Source organism: Rattus norvegicus, chromosome 10, assembly GCF_021556685.1.
Source record: "Rattus norvegicus strain SHRSP/BbbUtx chromosome 10, alternate assembly SHRSP_T2T, whole genome shotgun sequence".
NCBI classification, from domain to species: Eukaryota; Metazoa; Chordata; class Mammalia; order Rodentia; family Muridae; genus Rattus; species Rattus norvegicus.
The window spans coordinates 89,379,798-89,404,461 of NC_141543.1; the positions used below are offsets into that span (position 1 = coordinate 89,379,798).

Here is a 24,664-nt window from a genome sequence, read left to right on the forward strand (position 1 = left end):
GCTTTTAAGCATTTACTTCAGCCAGTGAGAAAACATCAAACGTTAGTGGCATCCAAAAGTTATTTCTTCCAGCGAGAATTACGATGAATTTGTAACTGCAAGTTGGGAAAAGTGAGAAAAGGTGGCAAGACAGAAACAAGTCAGATATGGGAAAACAAAAACATCTGGTCTCATTGGTCAACCAACTGTGCTGTGGGCCCATTTAGAATAGTGCTCAGTGAAGCGATTGGTTTAATTCATTTGGATTTTTTTGAGAGGCTTAACAAATGGAAATACTCAAAGAATAACATTGTATGGTGATGTACTCCCACCCTGTAAAGCAGAGTAAGGACTGCTTGAGGTCAGGATCATACTGGGCTAGCTAGGGACATTGTCCCAAAGATACAAATCACAAACCATAACCCCAGCAATTTATAGGTTATAAGGCCTATAACCCCAGCAGTTAGAAAGAAAATGCAGGAAGAGAGAGTTCATGGTCAGCTTCAGTTACACAGAAGTTAATGGTCTGGCTGGGCTACATGAAACCTAAGCCCAAAAACCATAGGCCAACCTGGTCTTCACAGTGAGCTCTGGGCTAGCCAGGGCAGCATAGTGAGAATCTGTCTTAAAAACAAGCAAACAGGGGTTGGGGATTTAGCTCAGTGGTAGAGCGCTTGCCTAGCAAGCGCAAGGCCCTGGGTTCGGTCCCCAGCTCCGAAAAAAAAAAAAGAAAAAAAAAAAAAAAGCAAACAAAATAACAATAACAAAACACACACACAAAGGCACATTTCTTTTTATCAAAGAAATTTATTTGTATGTAAAGAAACAGTTTTATTTTTGTGTTCTTTTGGGGGAAAATCCCACAGATTTTGTCCACTTTCAAAAAAATGAAAAAAAAATATTTACAGAACAGCCATACACACAGAAAATCAAATTAGAAATGCCTTTAAGAAAACACTCTTCTCACTGCTCCTGATGTACATTTTTAAACTCAAATTTTAAATCTCAATCCTATAGTTGAACATTTTCCCAACCTAGTTTCTACCATAATACTTCCTGTCCCTCAAAACTTAACTCCAAACAAATAATTGGAGGACAGGGCTAAAGGTAAAATAGAACACAAGATTACCCAGGGATTGTTTGTTTTCTATACTGACATCTGCTGTGACCAATGAGGACACTGTGTGTGACTCACTGGCTCTGCTGAAAATTCATGATATATTGCTGTTACAGATTGTCAGGCCTCCACCTGACAAAAGGAAAATCCAATTCAAGAGTTATCAACCTCAAGCTGGCTTTGGCAATTACATTAGGTCCCCTTCCTCACCTCGGAAACACTTGTTTTAAGATACAATGAAATATTCTTGTACATCAGAGCAGATTTTGTCCAAAGACCCTTAACATGAAGCCCAAAGACAGAAGAATCAGGTCAAACTAACAATACATTAAAGTCCAGCAGCAGCACATAGGTAGAAGTTGACTTCATATCCTTGCCGTCTTTTCAAACAGGAGAATGAGTACACCTGGATGGGAGGGAGGTGTCCCAGGCTTGGTTTACTCTGCCTCTTCTCCTCCACCCTGTGGAGAAATGCAGTGCTCCCTGGTTCCCAGGCAGGGTGAAGCAGTTTAGCCCCGGCTCCCTGTTAAGCAAGTTCAGATGCTGGGTCATTGTGTGGGGTGTGCCCATCAGCAATTCAGGGGCTTATCCTTCATCCAGATCCTAACTCGGGATTCTTTGATCTGGGATGAAGACAGAAAGAGAGAAAAGCTTCCCAGTTTACTCATTTTGGTATTTGTTGACTCTGCTTGGCGGGCCTTAGCCCCTTATACTATGCAGTACATTTCCCCATGAGATTGTCCCCACCCAGAACAAAATGAAACCCCCATATGACTTTAACTTTCCTGCAGAAACTAAGAGGATAGGATTCAGAACCAGGTGGCAAATTTCTGAGAAATCCAACCTGGCTTTATCTAAGACACCGCACGGCTACTGTGTCAGCAGCACCACAGAGAAAGCACTCCACTACACCCTGCCCGTGTCCTTGGTACTGTCACCCAAGACACCAGGCTCCGATAGGGGAACAGATAACTTTTCTTGCTCCACTTTCCAATATTTTGTTTCCTGTTTATTGCCTTGGGACACAGAAATGGCAGAGTTGTTGAGAACCAGAAAAGGAAGAATGTCAAAAAATAAAGAAAGAAAAAGGAAGAGTCAGGAACCACAGTAGATTTTCCAGTCTATGCTGACTCCAGCCTGCAGAGTGTTGGATGTAGAAGCGTCCATATCTGATGAAGTCACTCCACTTACAACACACACAAACATCAATCACCTGGCTTTTTTTTTTTTTTTTTTTCGTTTTGTAATCCAGAAGAGTTGTGCTGGGGATCATGCCCCGCCCCGCTGACACAGATCCTGAACAGAATCATCAGGAATGGCACAGTGCAGGTGGCGAAATCAAAGTAAGGCCGCGGATTTTTGAGAGGACCCTCCAAATACTGAGAAACTTCTGTTGCACTCAAAACGGTCTCCTGCGTTCCTGTACTTATGAGAAGGTCTTCCTTGATGTCCCTCAGAATCCAGACTCAGACCTGTTTCTCCAAAAAGGTCCAATTGTGTGCTACACGGTAGCAAGGGTTATCTTCATGCTCACTTAGCATTCCAGGCCCTAATCACTTCAAGTGAGCTTGAAATTGTTTTAAGTGAACTATGGCTGCATTTTTTTTTTAAAAACTGTTTATCTGGGGAGCATACAGTGGAGTGATTTACGTCTGAACTCCTCCTCCTGGTGTTGAAGAGAAACAAAGAGTCCAGCTCTTAGGAATGGCATCAGCTCTCCTGCAAACAAAATGCTGGGATGTAGACGTTTGGCACATTGTGGAACTAGGAGAACTAATAATTCTATACTGGTTTTTATACAATAGGGTATAGATTCTGAAAATATATGTATACCCCCAAAAGCCACCCTTCCTTTTTAATTAAAGAAGATAAATCTTTTATCTGCATAGGGAGGTAACTCACTCCTAATATTCCTATGGTGTCTGAACCCTGTGAAAAACCTCCAAAGATAATAGTTTTGGTTTTTCTATTTAACTCCAAAGACAGGCTGTGATTAGCTCTGTGGGCTTGGTGCTGCAGCATCAACACGAGCCGCAAGCTTCCCCCACCAGACAATCCTTGCTGCCTGCCTACTGTTCTGAACCATAACCTTCATAGATTTAGGAACAAACATTGCATAAAAACAAACATCAAGGATTAAAATATTACAAATAAATAGCTAAAATAATTTTCCCTCCCCCAATCACTCCTAAGAAACAGACACCAAACATTGCTTTAAGTGTCCAGAACTGCCAAGTCCCTTCCTTGCCCATGCTTCCACTGGTCACCTCCCAAAGGTGAACAACCTTCATGCGAACGCATCAAGGAATGTATTGCTTTTTCATTTTCTGCCCAGCCCTTCAAATACATGCACTAAAATGACTTTAAAGCATGTCCTGAAAATGGAAAAGGGAGAAAAATATATATGAATATTTCCCACAACAGTTTCCCACCCCTCCCTCTCTACACCCTTTCCCACCACCCCCTCTCCCTTTCTTAAGCAAGTATTTTATTCATTGCTTTCTGGCAAAGAGATAGGACTTGTTCATGAGCAACCAGCGGCATGGTTTCCTAGCAGGGTTTAGATATGTGTATAAATGCACCCAGCCTGATGCAGACGCCATGCCTGTAGGATTCTCAAGCACAGATCGGCCTGTCTGACTCACCCCTCATGTTGGTTTACATGTATCGTTAATTTCGCCTCTGGACATGTCTGTTTAGAAAGTAAGGTTAATTGCCAATCAGAGCCACATCCATAAGATCATCATCTTCCTCCCCAATCATAAAGTCAGGGCTGAGCCTGGAAGGCCTGTCTGCAGATAAGATAGGGTTATTTGTCATAGATGAAGTCTGATCTGAAGAAATGGGGGATTTAGACCAATTCTCTGGCTTGATGCTGTGAGATTTTTTCTTGTCTCTGTCTTTGTCTCTGTCCCGGTCTCTATCTTTATCTTTTACTTTTTTCTTTTCCTTTTTGTGCTTCTTATGCTTCTCTGTGCTGTATTCTGGGAGTGGCCGGACACCATCATCTGAGCTGGGGCTGTTCTGGTAGGATCTCTCTGCTATGGAGGAGCCTGACTCACTTTCACTGTCCACATTCTGAGGTGTATATGCTGGCGACTTACTGTGGCTGGGAGAACCCCGTTCATGCTTTGGAGTAGAACCACTGATCAATGGAGAGCCATAGTTTTTTGAAGAGGCGATCTGTGGCCTGAGCCCTTCTCCACCACTATCTCCAGGTTTCTGTAGAGTCACTTTGGCTTTGATGCTCGGGGAGCCTCCATCGTGCTTGCTGATAATAATTTTTGCCACACCCGTGCTCCCCACATTTTTTGACTCTGAAGTCTTCTTAGAGGAATCAACTGATCCTCCAGAAGTAGAAACCTTTGATTTGTCTTTATCGCTTTTCTCACGTTTGCTCTGGAATTCTCCTCCTGACATGTTATGTTTGGAGGACATGGGATGGTTAGAGGAATTTGTGCTTGCACCCATCTGACTGTCTATTGGATCCTCACCCCCAGGCCCACTGGTAACCACCCCATGCTTCAATTTATCTATGACAGCTGTCAAAGAAGGCTTCTTATTCCTACTGGGAGATTTCCCTTTGGAACTCCCATGTTGATTCTGAGAGGATGACATGGAAGAACCACTTGAGGAAAATGAGGAGGAAGATGGTGTACAAGAATTAGATGCTGGGGGAGTTTTTTGAGACAATGAGCCTGAGGATCCTGACCCTGAAGAAGACTTCATACCAGAGCTTGAACTAGTTCCTGACACATGAGAGCTACCAGAACCTGAACTGATAGGGGACTTGGCTTTAGAGGATGGGGGGGTCCCGGGAACAGGCTTCATTGGAGAGGCAAGCTTATCTGAGCCTCCAGGAGGCCTTGAATGGGAAGGGGATATGTTTGGTTTACTTATAGAAGGATTCATAAGTGAGGATGGCTTGCCTTGAGGTTTCATCTTGGTGCTGCTAGACCCACTACTCAGTCCATGTTTGGTAATGGGAGAGGAGCCTGGCTTCCCCCCAGTCTGAGATGAATTTTTGGACTGGCTGGATCCAGAAGACCCTTGGCTAGAATACATACTGCCACTGAGCTTGGCACTTGAGGAGCCTTCTGATTTACTGCTTTTCATCTTGCCTGAGGTGGAAGCAGAAGATAAGGAAGAGGAGGAGGAAGAATGACTGTGGTGGCTTTTGCTGCCAGAGGAAGACACAGAACCACTGCTAGAGTACTGACTGTGCGAGGAAGGCTTGCCCACCATCACTGTTCCTTTAGGAATCTGAATGGTGATCTTGGGAATGGGCGGTGTGGCGACACCAGGGGGCGTCTGACATCGTCCTGAACTGCCAGGGGATTTGGACCCACCTGTACTGGTGGGTGGGGTGAAAGGTCTATTAGAACTGTGAGATGGGGATTTTCCCTCCGTGTCTGCCTTCTTTCGCTTTGGAGGCTTATCTTTGCTCTTCCCATCATTGGAAGGTGTGCGGCTGCGCTTGCCTGGCTTGCTGTCTGACCCCGGGCCTGACCCACTGCTAGCGCCCATACCGTTGCCTTCCTTCACCCTCTTTTGAGTTTTTTCTTTCCCTAATTCTCCAGTGGTCAGCAGAGGACTCTGACTACCACTGTGGTGCTCCAGAAGGTCTGCTGCACCCAAAGCCTTACCAGCTACTGACAGAATACTGAAGTCAACTGTGTCAGCTTGGCTGCTGCCCTTCAATTTCGACTCCCCATTGTCACCTCCGAGCATTGGCATCCCCAAAGTATTTAGTGCCTGAGATGCAAATCCTTTGAAATCATCATTATCCCCACTCTGACTACTTTCATCAAAATACTCCTCTCCAAAACCACTTTGGCTTTGGCTGTTCAACAAATCAGGATTGAAATCTACTCCATCAGGGAAAAAATGATTGGTAGGAGAATCACTACTGGGGCTCCCAGCAGCATCTGCAATAAGGTCAGCCGGGTCAGTGTATGGATTTTCATTGTTATTAGTCTGAAAGACATCAGAGTCAAAGAGGGCACTCTGAGAATGCCCAGAACTCGAGGAATCTCGAACTGGGGTACCAATGGGTGGGCAATCATCACTAGTGCTGGGAAGCTTTGAAGCTTCTTCTGCAATGTCTGAAAGAATATCAGTTACATCTGGGCCAATGCTGTCTGAACTGGACAGTCGGCCCATCCTTTGAATACTGGGCTGGGGGTGAGACACTGGCTGTGGGTACGTTGTTGGGGGCGTACTACACTGGCTTGGAGCTGGAGTGATATGAGGTGTATCCAGCGCGTCAGCTGTCATGCTGACATCGAACATAGGGTTCTGTGAGTCGACATCCATTGAAAAGAGCTCCCTCTGAAAATCATCTTCGGTCTGGTGCTTGGGTTTGTCCGGTGGTACTCTTGATGACTTCTTTTTCTTGGTCTTGTTGCTCCCCGAGCACATTTCCATCCGGGGTGATCCGGAAGAGGAGTTCTGCCTTTCTAAAGGGCTGCTTCCATAAAGGGTTGAGAAATCTTGGGCAGGGTTATCTTTAAGAAGGTTCATGAGCATCGGGTGGTTCTTGGTGTTGCCGGCCATCGAAGAGACAGGTGGCGGCGTGTGATGAGGAGGGGTCGGACTCGAGCCAATGGTAGACCCCCCGTTCCCTGTGATTTGCAACAAACTGGTAAGAATTGGGTTCTGAGACACCTTGCTGAAGTCCTCCCCATGGCCCACCGACTCATGCCGATCTTTGATGCTCATGCTCATATTAAACAAGGTGGTAATGGGACCCCCCGGAAAGGTGTTGGTTGGTGTGGTGGTACCGCTCATTGGGTTGCTGCCTGTGGTCATGCCATACCCTGGGCTGCTAGCCGGGGGCAGGTTCTTTTTCACCATGTCTTCGACTGTCTCTGCAATGAGGGACAGTGCTGGCGTGTCAGCCTGTATGGTTTCAGCCTTCCTCCGAATAGCCCTCATCGTCACAGGGATGGACATACATCTGTAAGACAGGAGACAAACCTAAGTTAACACGCATTGGTAATAAATACAATCACCAATCATTGGAACAAAAGGCTCTACTTTTGCCTGTGAGTGAAATAAGCCTCAGAAGACGGCAGTTAGCAATTTTCACATAAGGCAAGTAATCATAAGACAAGAATAACTATCAAAGCAAATCCTTGGATATACTGATTCTAGAAAGAAATGTTATCCAACAGGAAATTAACTGCTTATGAAACACACACAAATGCCAAACCAGAATTCAAAAACAATTTACACTGAACTAAAAGAAAGTTCTCAGGCGTGGGTGGCACAGGAACTGTGAGTTCAAGGCCAGTTTGGACCCTGTCTCAAAAAGGAAAACATGGAAGAGCTTGAGAAGGAAAAGTAATGATAATCCAACTCGGGATGAAAATATACTCCTTTTGGAGGGGCTCCACATGGTCATAGATGATGATAAGTATCAAACCACTAAGACAGACCCTGGCAATGGCAAAAGCCACTCTTGTGGAAAGTCCTGTTGCTGGTATGCAGTACAGTACTACTTAACACAGACTACGTCTCACTTCCGGCTAAGTTTAGATTATCAACATACTTTTTTTTTTTTTTTTTGGTTCTTTTTTTCGGAGCTGGGGACCAAACCCAGGGCCTTGCGCTTCCTAGGCAAGCGCTCTACCACTGAGCTAAATCCCCAACCCCAACATACTTCTTTTTAAAGATTTATTTTACTATATATAAGTACCCCGTAGCTGTCTTCAGACACACCAGAAGAGGCATCAGATCCCATTACAGATGGTTGTGAGCCACCAGGTGGTTGCTGGGAATTGAACTCAGGACCTCTGGGAGAGCAGTCAGAGCTCTTAACCACTGAGCCATCTCTCCAGTCCAATCAACATACTTTTAAAAACATTTTGCTTTACTATGTGTGTCAGCAAATTTTATCCTAAGCCAAATAATGATATTTTGAGCCTTGTAACTGTTAAGTGTTTTGTCTTCAAACTTCACAGTTTTGCTTGAAGCTTAATGAAGCAGTGTTCCAATAACAGTTGATCATAATCTATTAAAATCTATTTTGAGGTTGAGGCTGGGGCTCAGTTACTGCACTACTTGCCTACCATGCACAGAGCCCTGGGCTTCCTCCCCAGCACCAAAGCAGCCAGGTAGTGGCTTATGCCTCTGATCAAAGCGCTCAGGAAGCTAAGGCACAAAGATTGGGAATTCAAGCTCAGTCTTAATTACATTATCAAGGCCAGACACAAGGCCCTGTCTCAAAACATAAAGAAGGGCCCAGGCCTGCAGAAGCAAAGCTGCATAGTCTCTACGACACAGTCAACAACAGGATATGTGAGGGATCCCAAGGAGGATCCAGGATTGATGGGTGTAGCACAAGCAGAGACCTCAAACAGACCTGTGGCTCAGCGCAAGAGCATCTGGAAGGCCAGCTTGTGAGCATACCCCAGGACACACTGTGACTGACACACTGCAGCTTCCAAAAAAGCTCTTTGTTTTATTTTGGGGAGGATGTTGCAGGGACGGAGGGCAGATATGGAGGGACCAGGAGATGAGTGGGATACAGGTGCAGGATATGAAATTCACAAAGAACCAATAAAACTTTAAAAACAAACAAACAAAAAACTTAAGTAAAATCTCTTTGTAAAAATAGGCTGCCAGCCCCCCTCCTTTTGAAAGAAAAATTTGAAAATTACATATTAATGTTTCTTGGAAGCTGGCTGGTTTAAATGTTAACTTCCCACACACTGCTATAAAACATGGTACATGTGAAAGAGGAGGAAGGTGAAAGAAAAAAATACTAATAATTTAGGCAAGGCATGATGAAGCCCACCCTTTCATCAGCACAAGGCAAAGGAAGGCCAGTCTCTGAGATCAAGGCCCACCTAGGCTAACAGTAAGTTTGGTGGAGACAGCAGAGAGAATGTCTTTGAAAAGGAAGTGCTTTTCCAGCTCCCTGTCACCTTCAATGTGTGACAAGGCTTAAAGTCACCAGCTCCGTCCCTACTGCATGAACAGTGATATTCAAGTAACAACACAGTTCACATTTGCTTTGATACTCACAGCATGAGATCAGTAGTAAATTTGAATAAATGGCAACGTTTCCCTAATACTTTCAATTCATGCTAAAAATAACAATATGTAGCCAGGCATGAGGATGCACACCTTTAATCCCAGCACTCAGGAGGCAGAGGCAGGCAGATCTGCATTCAAGGGCAGCCTAGCCTATAGAGTTCCAGAACAGCCTGTCTTGAAATAGATATAGACAGAGGGACAGACGGACGGACGGATGGATAGAGGCACATTTTATACGAATCTCTTATGAGAAAGGGTCACTACTACCTTTGAACAACTTTGGCAATGAAGTCGTCTGTACAGATCAGTGCATCTGATAGCCCCTTGTAGAGTTTACAGCTCACATGTGTTGAGTCTTGCACGTCCATCACCACTGAAAGACAAAATGTAGAAGCGATCATTGAGATACATACAGGTTCTCAATCCTTCAAGAAAGATACACCCCAAGAGAGATGTTCGCCTCCCACACAACTCACCACACACAAGGGAGTCATTCACAGGGTGCTGAAAAGATACACTGAATCGAGATTCTGAAAGAGGACACACTTCAAATTGGAGGAGCCCAGGAGAATCTAAAGAACGAGGAAAAAGATCATAACCATATTTAAGACATTAAAAAAAACCAATGTCTTTATATATACAGTGACATAGCCAGTTGACCACCACGCATACACAAGGTACACCAACATACAGGCAGGCAAAGAATGTATATAAAATGATGAAAACATGAAAAACTGAACAACAACAGAATTGGTAAACATCCTACACTAAGAGTGAATTCTGAAACCAAAACTGGCCAAGAGTTTTGTTTCATTTTGTAACTTAGGACACAGTCTTGTGTAGCTCAGGCTACTCTTGAATGCATAACCTATCTGAGCCTCTCTAACACAGAGACTACAAGCATTCACGGCCCTGCCCAGCTCACGACCTCGCGCACGCACACGCGCGCGCTCTCTGTCTCTCTGTCTCTCTCTCTCTCTTAACGATTTATTTATTTATTATGTATATAGCCTGAATATATGCCTGTACGCCAGAAGAGGGAATCAGAGGGAATCAGATCCCATTACAGATGATTGTGAGTCACCATGTGGTTGCTGGGATTTGAACTCAGGACCTCTGGAAGAGCAGTCAGTGCTCTTAACCACTGGCCTATCTCTCCAGCCCCCTGCCTAGCTCTCAATTAGTGTTTTCATTCCATTCGACAAGTAGTCATCCAGTACTATTACCATAAAACTTCGTTAGATTGCTTTGGTTGGTTTCTGAGACAGGTTTCCCCATGCAGCCCTGGCCGGCCCAAACTCACTATGTCCTATCTGCCTCTGCCTCTGCCTCTGCCTCTGCCTCTGCCTCTGCCTCTGCCTCTGCCTCCTAGTGCTGGGATTCAGTCATGCACAACATTAGCTTGAATAAAAACTACTTTTTTTTTGTTTGTTTTTCTAGGCAAGGTTTGTCAATGTAGCCCTGTCTGTCCTGGAAATCATTCTGTAGACCAGGCTGGACTCAGTATCATAGAGCTTCACCTGCCTCTTCCACCAAGTACTGGGATCTCTGTGAGGGTCAGACCAGCCTGGTCTACACAGCAAGTTCTGCTCGACCAAGGATACACAGTAAGACCCTGTCACAAGAAACCAAACAAATAAAACACAAGCATACACTGAGACCAGATACATATATATACATACATATACATGCATTCCAGATTCATTTTGGATAATGTTTTAGACATGCTTTACTTGGTTTTTTGTTTTGTTTTTTTTTTTTTGCAGAGCAAACTAAACAACTAAACCAACGGCCTCACCAGTGGTAGGCAAGAACTGTACCTACATGCTACAACTTTAACCTGTTTATTTTCAGACAGGGTCTCTCTGTGTAGCTCAGAGTTCTACCTACCTCTGCCTCCAAATACTGAGAGTAAAAGCATGACCACAGCAGATTCCACACTAGGCAATATGGTTCCTTTTGATTTTTATTTTTGTTGTTGTTTAAATTTGGCAATCTACCAAACATTCTAGTTACACAGGCATAAACACCCACATATACATCATACACATAGGGTTTTTTTCCCCTTCTAATTCTCATGAGTACACTGTAGCTGTCTTGAGCCACATCAGTTCCCATTACAGATGGTTGTGAGCCACCATGTGGTTGCTGGGATTTGAACTCAGGACCTCTGGAAGAGCAGCCAGTGCTCTTAACCTCTGAGCCATCTCTCCAGCTCTTGATATAACTTTAAAAAGATTTTTAAGGGGTTGAGGTTTTAGCTCAGTGGTAGAGCACTTGCCTAGCAAGCCCCAAGGCCCTGGGTTCGGTCGGTCCCCAGCTCTGAAAAAAAGAAAAAAAAAAAAAAAGACAAATATGTAAAAAGATTTTTAAAATTATAGGATGAGGATTTTAAGAGCAGCTTTATCTGAATACTCAGTTCAAGAGTATCTGAGTACCTATCTCAAAACAATTGTTTCTAAAGCAGTTCTGTGGATTTACATCAGTTTCCTGTTGCCTGAAACTTCCACTGATAGATCTCTAAAACTAAATAACCATCACTAGAATGCTATGTGACCAAGATTAAAAAGTAACCTATCAACCCTAGGAGCCAAAATTTGCATTAAAGCTTCAAGTAGTCAACTATGTTTAAAATTAAAAAAAAAAAAAAAAGTATCTTTTAGAATCTAGACAGAAAAAGAAAGGGTCATAGGTTTTAGACTTTTAAAGTTATACGACCAAATTCTATAAAGAATGGGGTGGGGTGGGATATTATTTTAAGGACTAAATCTACCACACATAACAACCTAACTTTATTATTTAGAAAACATCTAGGGGGCTGGAGAGATGGCTCAGAGGTTAAGAGCACTGACTGCTCTTCCAGAGGTCCTGAGTTCAAGTCCCAGCAACCACATGGTGACTCACAACCATCTGTAATGGGATCTGATGCCCTCTTCTGGTGTGTCTGCAGACAGCAACACTGTACTCACATATATGAAATAAATAAATAAATCTTTAAAAAAAAGAAAGAAAGAAAGCATCTAGCTCAGCGCATTAAGGTGGAAAAGTAAAGACACATTGCCCAGTTATGGTTCTATTCAGAAGAAGTGAACAGGAATGGGAGTGTAGACCATAATGCTAACATATGAGAGGCGGAAGCAGAAGGGTCACCTCAGTTTCAAGACTAGTCTATGAAACACTGAATTCAAGGCTAGCCTGGCCTAGAAAATGAGCTCATCTAAAGAATAAAAACAAATCAGTATGAACTATTAAATCTCACAGACAGGTATTTATCAGAAGTTTCGGGCAAGAAGAAACAATGTAAATCCAGAGAACTGCTTTACACACATACACACAACCGCTTTTACTCTAAATACCAATTGTAACAAATTAGTTCCATCAAAGTAACTTGTGGTGACTAATCTAAATTCCCAATTGTGATTGTTTAGTTTACAGTGACATTATAATTTTTTTTTTATAATTTTTTTTTCTTTTTCTTTTTTTTTTTTTCCTTCGGAGCTGGGGACCGAACCCAGGGCCTTGCGTTTGCTAGGCAAGCGCTCTACCACTGAGCTAAATCCCCAACCCCCATTATAATTCTTTTAATCTGAGTTTTGAACCAAACACCTGAAGTCTTTAAAGCTATATGGGTATTTCTATGAACTACCAAATTTAAGAGCCATTGAAGAAGTCAGGATCAATCTTCCAGTAAGTTTATCAAAAGGAAAGAGAGTACCTTCTTTTAAAATAGTTCTTTTAACACAGCTTCCAATTAGGGTGTTATAGGCCACTTGGTGTCTGATCATATTCAAGATAAGAGGAACTCGGCCAGGGTGCTGGAAGGTGATTTTGCTGACCAGTGTTCCCTGCAGGCTTTGGCCATCAGGAAGAGGAGCATCTTTATTGAGAAAATAGCAGTGCTGCTGACCTGGAAGAGCCTAGGCAAAGAGAGCAATGGAAATGAATGGTATTTACTTAGAAGTGTACCAAGTCAAAACTATCCTGGAGTAGGCAGAAGGAATACCAAAGTATGGGATGTAGTAAACTTCACATATCCACAAGACCTCTTGCAACTTACGTTATGAATGCCAACTAGTTATTTATTTAGCTAAAAGATTTCTGTATATAAATGTACTATTCAGGTGGATTCCTAATTTAGCTAAAATAAAAACCACCTTAGAAATTTATACTAGCAGTTTCTAAAGAATTACAAAGCTGTATCTTAAAACATTCTGTATAATGATACTATAGCTAGAACTAGAGAGCTTCAATGCTGTATAAGCTAAGCATTCATATCAAATTCAAGTCCATAGGAAGTCGGGGCCTTTCATAATTTATATACATAGCATTTGTCCTCCCCCTGTAGTTAAGGGTTCTTGCTGTAGCACTCAATGGGCTAGGGATGAAGAGATGGCTCAGCAGTTAAGGGCCCATGCTGCTCTTTCAGACAACTTAGATTTGGCTCCCAGCACCCATCCATCCACAGGACAGTTCAGTCTGTAATTCCAATTTCAGGAGAATCTGACAACCTCTTCTGGCTTTCATGTGGGCACAAATGCAAGGAAAACACTCATATACATAAAGATAGTAAATTAAAAGGAACCATTTTTCCCTTTTAAGACAGGATCTTGGGGCTGGAGAGATGGCTCAGTGGTTAAGAACACTGACTGTTCTTCCAGAGGGACTGAGTTCAATTCCCAGCAACCACATAGTAACTAATAACCATCTCTGATCTGATTTGATGCCCTCTACTAGTGTGTCTGAAGACAGGGACAGTGTACTCATATACATAAAATAAATAAATCTTTAAAAAAGGGGTGGGGGGTTCCTCACTGTTCACACTTGGCCTAAGAAACAATTCTTCCTCCCACTCTGAGAAGGCTTTCTGAGGTGGTTTAAATGTGCATGCCTCAGGGAGTAGCACAATCAGGAGGTGTGGCCTTGTTGGAAGAGTGTCACTGTGAGGGTGGGCTTTGAGACCCTCCTCCTAGCTTCCAGGAAACAGCCTGCTTCTAGTTCTTTGGAGGAAGATGTAGAACTCTCAGGTCTAGATGCTGCCGTGGTTCCCACCTTGATGATAATGGACCACACCTCTGAACCTGTAATCCAGCCCCAATTAAATGTCCTTTATAAGAGTCGCCTTGGTCATGGTGTCTTCACAGCAATAAAATCCTAACTAAGAGCTTTTCTCTATAGCCCTGGCTGGCCTTGAACTCACAGATATCCACCTGCCTCTGCCTCATAAGTGCAGGGATAAAGGTGTGGCACCATGCCCTCAAAAGAATAAAAAGAAAAATCTTTTTTTTTTTTTTAAGATTTATTTATTATATACAAGTACACTGTAGCTGTCTTAGTTCACACCAGAAAAGGACATCAGATCCCATTACAGATGGTTGTGAGCCACCATGTGGTTGCTGGGAATTGAACTCAGGACCTCTGGAAGAGGAGTCAGTGCTCTTAACCACTGAGCCATCTCTCCAGCCCCCAAAAATAAAAAATCTTAATATCTTTCAACCTTCTAAAAGTTCAAGACAGCATTAAAAGATTTTTAATTCTGATACAACATTTTTTCTATTGCTTTTTTGAGAAAAGGTTTTGCTACCCCTAAGTCGAGGAATCCTTAAGCCTCCACTCCCCATATACCATGTTCCACCAGTCCTGGCTTCTTCTGTAAACACTTCTCATCATGCCTATAGTCACAGCAACCTAGAGGACGTTTAAGATCACCCTCTGCTAGGTTCAATGCCAGCCTGGGTTACATGAGAACCTGTCTAGAACAAAGAGGGTAAGAAAGAATGCTCCTTGGTTAACAGCCACTTGCTGCTCTTCCAAAGGACCTAGGTTCAGTTCCCAGCATCCACATGGCCACTCACAGACGTCCGTAACGCTAACTTAGGTATCTTCTTACTTCTTTGACACCAGGCATGCAGGTTATACATATACTTAATCAAATATAAGCAAAACACTGATGCACATAAATTGATATAGACAGAAATGTAGGTGGTTGTTTCTGAACTCAAAGCTCATTCTCTTTTGCTTTAGTATGTTTAAGATGACTTTTTTTTGCCCAACTAAAAATTAAGCCATCTAAAAGAAAGCCATCAACCTGACTAATGCTGTAAAGAACATTGTTGCAAACCCACAGGGCCTACTTACAGCGTAAAATCGCATGTTGTGATTCAAAGGTAAAGGGTCAGGATCCTTTGACAGCTCAAACTGAGTGATGAGTTCATAGAGGGGCAGGTAAGTAGGCGGAGTCTCAAACAACGGGATTCCTGAAAATATAAGGACTATTTATAATGGTCACATTATTTTTTAAAAAAGATTTATTTATTTCATGTATACGAGTACACTGTTGCTGTCTTCAGTCACATCAGAAGGGGACATTGGATCTGGATCTCATTACAGATGGTTGGGAGCCACCACGTGGTTGCTGGGAATTGAACCCAGGACCTCTGGAAGAGAAGTCAGTGCTCTTAGCCGCTGAGCCATCTCTCCAGACAGCTCCACTGTTCTCTCTTGCACTTTCCATGCCTTCACCCACATCCAAAAGTTCTCAGAGAGCACTAGTACTACCTACTAGTAATGTCCTAACACCTGTACTCAGTAGCACGTCCTTGAGGCCTGAGGACTGTAAGCTGTTTAAGATAGTCTAATGTTTTCCACTCTCACTTTAACAAGTTTTATCTTAACAGGTAAACCTTCCTTTATTACAGGCTGGCAAACATTTTAAAAAACAGAGCTTACCCGTGCAATTTTGCAGTTTCTGAACAAATGCTTTAGATACTGGGATTGGCTGGGGAAATTTCAAGAAGAAACACGCAGGAAGATCAACACTGTTGGCACTAGTGACTGCAGAGAAAGAAGGGGTCCTTCAAAGAAAGAAGAGGGGAAAATTTTCTATTTTGAAAACTATGAACACATTTATTCAGACATGTATATATTACACAAACCCACAAGGTCTATCAAAAGCTTACTTTTCTACTATCCTCGATGCAATTTCAAAATATATTACCTTGTTAATTGTGAAGTACTTAATTAAGTATGTACAGTGGGGCTCACGGTCCAGCTCTGTGTGCAGGTATTTGTAGTCCTGGGTTCAAAAACCAGCACAAAACTCCAACTCATTTATTCAGAGCAAAGACTATGGTCTACAGGGGATACTGGCATAGCTTGGTGTTTAATGGTGCTATCTGGTATTCTAAAAGACCTGTATTCAATCCCCAGCACCCACGAGGCAGCTCATACCATCATTAGCCCCAGAGGATCTAATGGCCTCTTCCAGCCTCTGATGGCACCAGGTACAAAGATGGTGCAAAGAACAATATACAGGCAACACGCGCGCGGACACACACACACACACACACACACACACACACACACACACACACAGAATAAAAAAATTAAACGATTTAAAAACAAATGTGTACAAGTGTGTGTCAAGTAGACACACTCCAGTAAAGAACAGGAGTAAAGTCCGTGCACGGACGCAAAGGGCAACATCTAAACATTCCAGGAAGACAAGACAAATAAAACATGGCTCACACTGCGCTTGAAGCTGAAAAACAGACTTCGCTACTTTAAAACTGTATCTTACCATTTGTTGTCAGCTGGGTGTGACCCCATAATTAATGGGGCAATTGGGAGTTTGTACATAGCAGAGGTTCCTTCAATTGTCACTGAGGCATTCATTCCCAAAGACCGAGGAACTGGGAATAGAAAAAGAAAAAAAGATTTTCTACCTCATAAGTAGGAAAAAGATCTCAGCACTAAAAAGAGAGGAATGCTGGTCCTGTGTGTCCACCCAGCATTCTGCAGAATGAGAAAGAAAAATGGATTTGAGTTAGAGGCCCACCTCAGCTACAAGTTTAGACTCAGTCTCAAAAACAGAACAAAGCACAGGAAAAAACAAAAGCCAGGCATCATGTAAGCGGCGGCTACAGAGTACGTCTGAGGCTGGCCTGAGGAGAAAGCAGCAGCACAACTAACATGCAGAAGAAATCCTTGCAGTATCAGTCACTATGAACCAGACACTCTAATTCCACAAAATTCACAAATGTTACAAGCCAGGGCTGGAGAGACGGCTCAGCGGGTAAGAGCACAGACTGCTCTTCCAGAGGTCCTGACTCAATTCCCAGCAACCACAAGGTGGCTCACAACCATCTGTAATGGGATCTGATGCCCTCCTCTGGTGCATCTGAAGACAGCTACGGTGTGCTCACATAAAATAAATAAATCTTAAAAAAACCCGGATTATATGAAGATTAGAGGGGGAGGCTGGGCATTTGAATTTTTCCAATGCTTTTAACAGATGGGCGAAAGGAGAGTATAGTGGTATATGCTGTAACTCCAGCACCTAGGAGGTGGAGGTCATCCTGTCTCAAAAGACCATCTCCAGCTAGGAATGCTAGTTCATACCTATAGTCTCAGTTCTCGGAAGGCAAAGTGAAATGTATGATCACCACACTCTACGTCTGACAGCCACTGTGCGTTACATAGTGAGTTCCAGGGCAGCCTAGTTACAAAAAGAGGTCTGCCTCCAAGTACATGAAGCAACAAACTTACCATTCTTTTCATGCAAAGTGATAGGAGAGGCAGTTGTATCATGCAGCAGGTCAGACGGGGAGGCATAGTATTTCATGTTCATTAAATGACCTGTCATAAATGAAAGCTATTAAAAAGAATTCATGGTACCTGTGGTGGAACTCTCCTATAAAGAAACCTTTTCTCAAACTAACAAGAAAAGGCTGGGGATAGATAGCTCAGGGGATTACTTAGGATATGAAAAGCACTAGGTTCAAGTAAATCCATAATACTTCTCAAAAAGTGCACACACACACACACACACACACACACACACACACACACTCCTACACCCACACACACTCCTACACTACACACACATACACTCCTACACCTACACACACACACTCCTACACCTACATACACACACACACTCCTACACCTACATACACACACAGTCCTACACCTACACATACATACACTCCTACACCTACACACACGCACTCTTACACCTACATACACACACTCCTACACCTACACACATTCACTCTTACACCTACACACACACACACATACACTCCTACACCTACATACACACTCCTACACTACACACACATACACTCCTACACCTACATACACACTCCTACACCTACACACACATACATTCCTACACCTACACACACATACACTCCTACAGCTACACACACATACACTCCTACACCTACACACACATACACTCCTACAGCTACACACACATACACTCCTACACCTACACACACATACACTCCTACACCTACACACACACACTCCTACACCTACACACACTCCTACAACTACACACACATACACTCCTACAACTACATACACACTCCTACACCTACACACACATACACTCCTACACCTACACACACATACACTCCTACACCTACACACACATACACTCCTACACCTACACACACATACACTCCTACACCTACACACACATACACTCCTACACCTACACACACATACACTCCTACACCTACACACACACACTCCTACACCTACACACACATACACTCCTACACCTACACACACATACACTCCTACACCTACACACACACACACTCCTACACCTACACACACATACACTCCTACACCTACACACACATACACTCCTACACCTACACACACATACACACCCTACACCTACACACACATACACTCCTACACCTACACTCATACAAGTGCTAGGTGTTGTGGCTCACAATAGCTGGGATGACAAGAAGATGCCAGGCTGTGTGATACAATGAGTTCAAGCCCCACTTAAAGACAGCGAGACCCTGATTCCACCTAAAAGGAGAGGGACAGACAGACACACACACACACACAGAGACACCGACAGACAGACAGAAGACAGACACACAGAGACACCGACAGACACACAGAAGACAGACAGACACACACACACACACACACACACACACACACAGACTGGGTAGAAATGCAATTCAGATGATAAGAGTATATGCCTCGAGGGGCTGAGGATTTAGCTCAGTGGTAGAGCGCTTACCTAGGAAGCTCAAGGCCCTGGGTTCGGTCCCCAGCTCCGAAAAAAAGAACCAAAAAAAAAAAAAAAAAAAAAAAAGAGTATATGCCTCGCATACCTGAGGCCCTGGGTTTGAGCTCCAGCACTGCATAAAAGCATAAAACCCATAATCTGGGGCTTGAGAGAAGGCACAACAATTTTACAGCACTGGCCATTCTCTCAGAGGACACAGGTTCAACTCCTAGCACCCATATGGTGGCTCACAACAATCTGTACTTTGAATTCCAGGGAATCCAATGCCCTCCTCTGACCTCTACGGGCACAGCATATATAGGCATATCTGTATAGACAAACTACCCATGCACATAAAATAAAATGTTAAAACCAAGAGGGCAAAACAACAACAATGACAAAAAACCCCACATGGTAGCACACACCTTTAATCCCACCACTCAGGAAGCAGAGGCAAGCAGATCTTTATGAGTTCAAGGCCAGCCTAGCCTACAAAGTAAGTTCCAGCACAAACAGAAGTATCAAGAAAAAAACAAAAATGAAAAAAAAAATTAAGTTTCTATAAGCTTATACACACACACACACACACACACACACACACACACACATACACACACACACACACACACGTACGTTCTATTGGGCCAATGAAATAGCTTATAAGGCAGATAAGAACACTTGCCACCAAGTCTGACAACTTGAGTTCCCAAGGACTTTATGCTAGACAGAACTGACTCTGACTTCCACATACTTAAAAGAACACACATTCAGAAAGAAGGTAAAAGTAACAAAATATGGGGTTGGGGATTTAGCTCAGTGGTAGAGCGCTTGCCTAGGAAGCGCAAGGCCCTGGGTTCGGTCCCCAGCTCTGAAAAAAAGAACCAAAAAAAAAAAAAAAAAAAAAAAGTAACAAAATATAAAAACAAAGAGTTGTGCAAATGTGCAAAGTCCTGTCCTAAAAAAGCTTATGAAATATGACAAAAGATCACCGATTCTGGTAACAACAATATATTTCACCTAAATAAAAAAGGGAAAGTATTAATATCTTAGAAGTCATTAAAAACTACTGGTAACGGGGTTGGGGATTTAGCTCAGTGGTAGAGCGCTTGCCTAGCTAAGCGCAAAGCCCTGGGTTCGGTCCCCAGCTCCGGAAAAAAAGAAAAAGAAAAAAAAAAAAAAACAAAAAAACAAAAAACTACTGGTAACTTTCTTATTGAGCTTATGTCTTCACAAGCTCAAGGCAAAATTGAAAGTGATATACCCAGGGCTGTAGGGATAGCTAAGTGATTAAGCCTTCCAGAGGTCCTGAGTCTAGTCCCCAGCAACCGCATGGTGGCTCACAACCATCTGTAATGGGATCTGATGCCCTCTTCTGGTCTGCAGCTGTACCTGCAGATAAAGCACTCATCAATCTTACCAAAAAAAAATAAAAATAAAAATAAAAAAGGCTGAGAGACAGCTCAGAGGTTAAGAGCATTCGGTGCCCTCTTCTGGTGTGTCTGACTGAAGACAGCCAGTGTACTCACAACCAGAAAGGGGGTTGGGGGAGTGCTAAACCCTCAGGGCTGGGCAGGTAGCCCAGTGGTGAACACCTGGCCTAGCATGCACAGAACTCTGGTTGATTCCCAGCACTGCAAAGGAACAAAAAGGAAATGTGGGTGCTGGACAGATGGCCCTGTGGGTAAGCGTGCGGCTGTGCAAGCACAAGCAGCTAAGAAGCCAACCACACTCCAGAACCGCCTTGGGCAGGGACAGGAAGATAACTAAATGCTGCTTTCTCATTCCTGATCCAGGATCCCCAAGGAGCCCTGCCTCAAGGTCCTACGGCAGAACGGTAGAGTAGGCTGCCTGTCCTACTCTGGCCTCCGCACACACATACACACCACGCTCGCATCCATATTAAAATAAAATACTGTCCCTTAAACTAAATCGATCCATTTTCTAAAAAACAAAAAACAAAAAACAAGATAGGACTCAAGAGAGGATAACGTACCCCCGCTCCGTGGAGTGAGATAGCCAACACTTCCGTGAAGAATCTTATCCAAGGGAGTAGCATTAGTTGCCTTCCTACAAGACAAATGATCTATGTGTGATTGAGTTTAGCAACTGACAGTTTCACTCAACCGTCTGATACTGAGTGAAGCTCATCAAAGTCTTATAATACTATCAAAATTACTCTAACTTGTAGTTGTACATATAAGATGTGCTCTTCACCTTCCAGGAACCATGACTATATAATGTAGTAAAAAGTCCAACTAACCCAGGTATGTACACTCCCATAATTCTGTAACTGCAGGTGACATTGCTGCAGGCCACATGTCAGCCCAACTGGTTGTCCTAGAGACTCTCAATGTCAAATGAGAACTGGATAACTGTCAGATAATCAATTCAGCTGAGAATATTTCAGATATAGTCTAGAATAACAACCAACAACTCATCAATAACTGAGCTATCTCAATAATCAGTGAGTTTCTGAGTTTTTATACTTAGACAATAGAATGTAATAATCATTTTGAAAAAATAGCAAATAGTGAGTGTGTATAAAACAGGCTTAATGCAGATATGTACTACATAGTTATATGCAAAGATATGTAATCACATATACTGTCGTACACATATAAGTGTAAAAATTAAGACATTACACACCACCCAGAGGAAAAACTCAGAGAGTCATAGGATGGTCCCATCAGTCAGTCTTACCAGTACATAATTGCCATTTTAGAAAGGTCCTGTTCTAAGGACTGGAGAGCCAGATACATCTTAGTCTTCAGTTTGCTAGAGAGTGGATGAGAGGAGAACAGTTAAACAGCGGACACGTAAGCACACACCAGCACAGTCCCAGGCCAGGCATGCACACACGTTTAATCCCAGTGCGTGTGAAGCAGAGGCAAGGGGATCTCTCTGAGGTCAGGCTAGCCTACTCTACTGAGCATGTCTAGTCCAGTCAAGGTTACTCTGTGAGACCCTGTCTCAAAACCATAATAACAAGAAAACCAAAAACACTGACTCAAAGGTTAGAACCAACTAAACGGTTTTGTTTTTTTTAAAAGATTTATTTATTATTTAAGTACACAGTCTCTGTCTTCAGACACAGCAGAAGAGAGCATCGGACCCCATTACAGATGGTTGTGAGCCACCATGTGGTTGCTGGGAATTGAACTCAGGACCTCTGGTAGAGCAGTTGATTCTCCCAACCACTGAGCCATCTCTCCAGCCACAACTAAACTGTTTTAACTCTTAAAAAAAAAAAAAAGTAAAAAAACCCACAAGTCTAACAACTGTAATCCTAGTACTCAGGAGGAAGCAGACAGAACACCATGAGTCGGAGCTGGGCTACTGTGTGTAGCGCTCCAGGACAGCTACAATTACACAGCCAGATCTCATTATAAAGGTGAAATAAATAATACAAACTATGAAAGCTGGACATCATGGCAGGGGGTAATCTTATCAAGTGGGATAAAGAAGAAACTAAGGAATTCAAGGCCAGGGCCATTCTCAACTGCATGTTGAGATCAAGCCTGGGCTACTATACATTTTTTTCAAAAAACAAAAGACTACCAGAGCTTATGTTTATTTTGCTTCAAAAGGGTCAAGCAGTTTAACAGAATCTCAGCTAGGTCCATACGCTGAAATCAACACTGAAGATATTTCAACAACTGTATTCTATCTTCTCAAATTTTAAGTCATTAAAAGCAGATATGTTTTTCAAATAAATACCTTAGGAGATAGAAAAGTTAAAAATAAAGTACTTTAGGGACTAGAGAGACGACTTAGTGGTTTAAAAGTACTGACTGCTCTCCAAGACAACTCAGGTTCAATTCCCAGCACCTACACAGTAGCTCCAGTTCTAAGAGATCTGGCCTACTCTGACCTCCACAGGTACAGATCTGATATACAGACACACATGTAGTTAAAACAAACCACTACTACCCCCTAAAAACAATAAACCAACAACAAAAAACTAAGACTAACAAAATCCCGAAAACAATAAAAACACCATATATGTAAAATAAAAATTTTTAAATTAAAATAAAAATACTTAAAAAGTCGTAAGGTGAACTATAGATTATAGTATGAATAGAAACTAGGAACAAACATACAGCAGAAAGGTATGAAAATGTGTAAGCCAAACTGGCTCACAGACTCATACTCATCTTTACAGAATGGAAAACAGAAAGGAATAAATGAAATTACTTACTTGTCTCCTGGAAGGTTATACAGATTAACAAGACCCTTAAGATGCTTAGAAAACTCATCAAAATTCTTTTCCCTAAAGGGAATTCAGGAAGGTGGAGAAAGAGAAAATACAACAAGAAATTAGTACTTTATTCTACAGAAAACATGGCTATACAAATTCACTTCAATAATCCGCTCACATCATTATCCACATAAGTTTTATAGTCAATCTAGAAAGAAAAAAAGAGCTGGGCTGCAGGTGGCTGCGGTTATGAGTGCTGGCCAATGCTCCAGAGAGCCTACTTTCAGTTCTTAGCACAGCACCCTACAACTCCACTAACAAGGCATCTGATAACCTATCTTGGCTTACAGGGTATAGACATGGCATACATATGGTGCAGAGATGACATTCATACACATAAACTTTAAAAGGGCTGGAGAAGTGGCTCAGTGGTTTAGAGCACTGACTGCTCTTCCAGAGGTCCTGAGTTCAATTCCCAACAACCACAAGGTGACTCACAACCATCTGTATGGGAGCTGATGCCCTCTTTTGTCATGTAAGCATATATGCAGGCAGAGCACTCAGACATATAAAATATATAAATGAATTTTTCCCTCAGGTGACTACTCTGAGTTTAAGGCCAGCCTGGTCTACAGACTGAATTCCAGGACCGCCAGGGATACACAGAGAAACACAACACAACACAACATAACAAAACAAAACACCTAAAAGGTCAAAAGGCAGTGAGACTTGGTATATTCTTAACACTGCAGACTTTGAGGCAGGAAGATTTTGGAGAAGAGTGAGTTTATGACTAACCTGAGCTGCAGAGCAAGACTTGATTCCAAAAACAAAGAAATGGGAATTTGAGGGAAAACAACAAAGAAAAACAAGGCATAGGTCTAGAGGTATAGCTGAACAGGACTAATGGTGGCGCCATCTCCAGTACCGTAAGGAAAGAAAGTCTAGGGGAGTCTATAGTTCCATGGTGACCTGAGCCCGGGGTTCAACTCCGAGAATACACATACAAAGTCAAAGGACCCGATAATTGATACTTAACTCATACACATTTAGCTCTTTTGCTCTTTACACCTTCCCTCTTTTTAATGTGTGACTAAGACTGGGTTGATACCACATGCATGTTTGATTGAAAATGAGATAATCAAAGTACATGAGCTGGGAAGACAGTCTCCAGTCACATGCAACCTGGAAGTCGAGAGAAGACAGACAGGGGTCATCTCAGAAGCTAATCACACACTAGAAAACACTCCTGTGTTTGACTACAACACAGAATAAAAAATATACT

At 42.7% G+C, this 24,664-nt stretch overlaps 1 protein-coding gene across 11 annotated transcripts in view; it reads right to left on the bottom strand.

Moving 5' to 3' along the window:
* Positions 1-766: 766 nt before the first annotated feature.
* The window catches only part of Med1 (mediator complex subunit 1), a 43,800-nt gene continuing 19,902 nt past the window's right edge, over positions 767-24,664 (bottom strand). For 2 of the 11 annotated variants that reach the window (XR_015630930.1, XR_015630929.1), the window contains 12 exons: positions 23,380-23,451; positions 21,882-21,956; positions 21,175-21,248; positions 17,684-17,773; positions 16,716-16,827; positions 15,866-15,990; positions 15,275-15,393; positions 12,855-13,056; positions 9,616-9,711; positions 9,407-9,512; positions 3,742-7,055; positions 767-2,815 (listed from right to left, as the gene is read on the bottom strand). Coding sequence is in view for 9 of the 11 variants with exons in the window: in NM_001415766.1 (NP_001402695.1) it covers positions 3,806-7,055; positions 9,407-9,512; positions 9,616-9,711; positions 12,855-13,056; positions 15,275-15,393; positions 15,866-15,990; positions 16,716-16,827; positions 17,684-17,773; positions 21,175-21,248; positions 21,882-21,956; positions 23,380-23,451 (4,321 nt within the window). In the remaining 2 variants the exon portion in view is untranslated. 11 annotated transcript variants of the gene reach the window in all.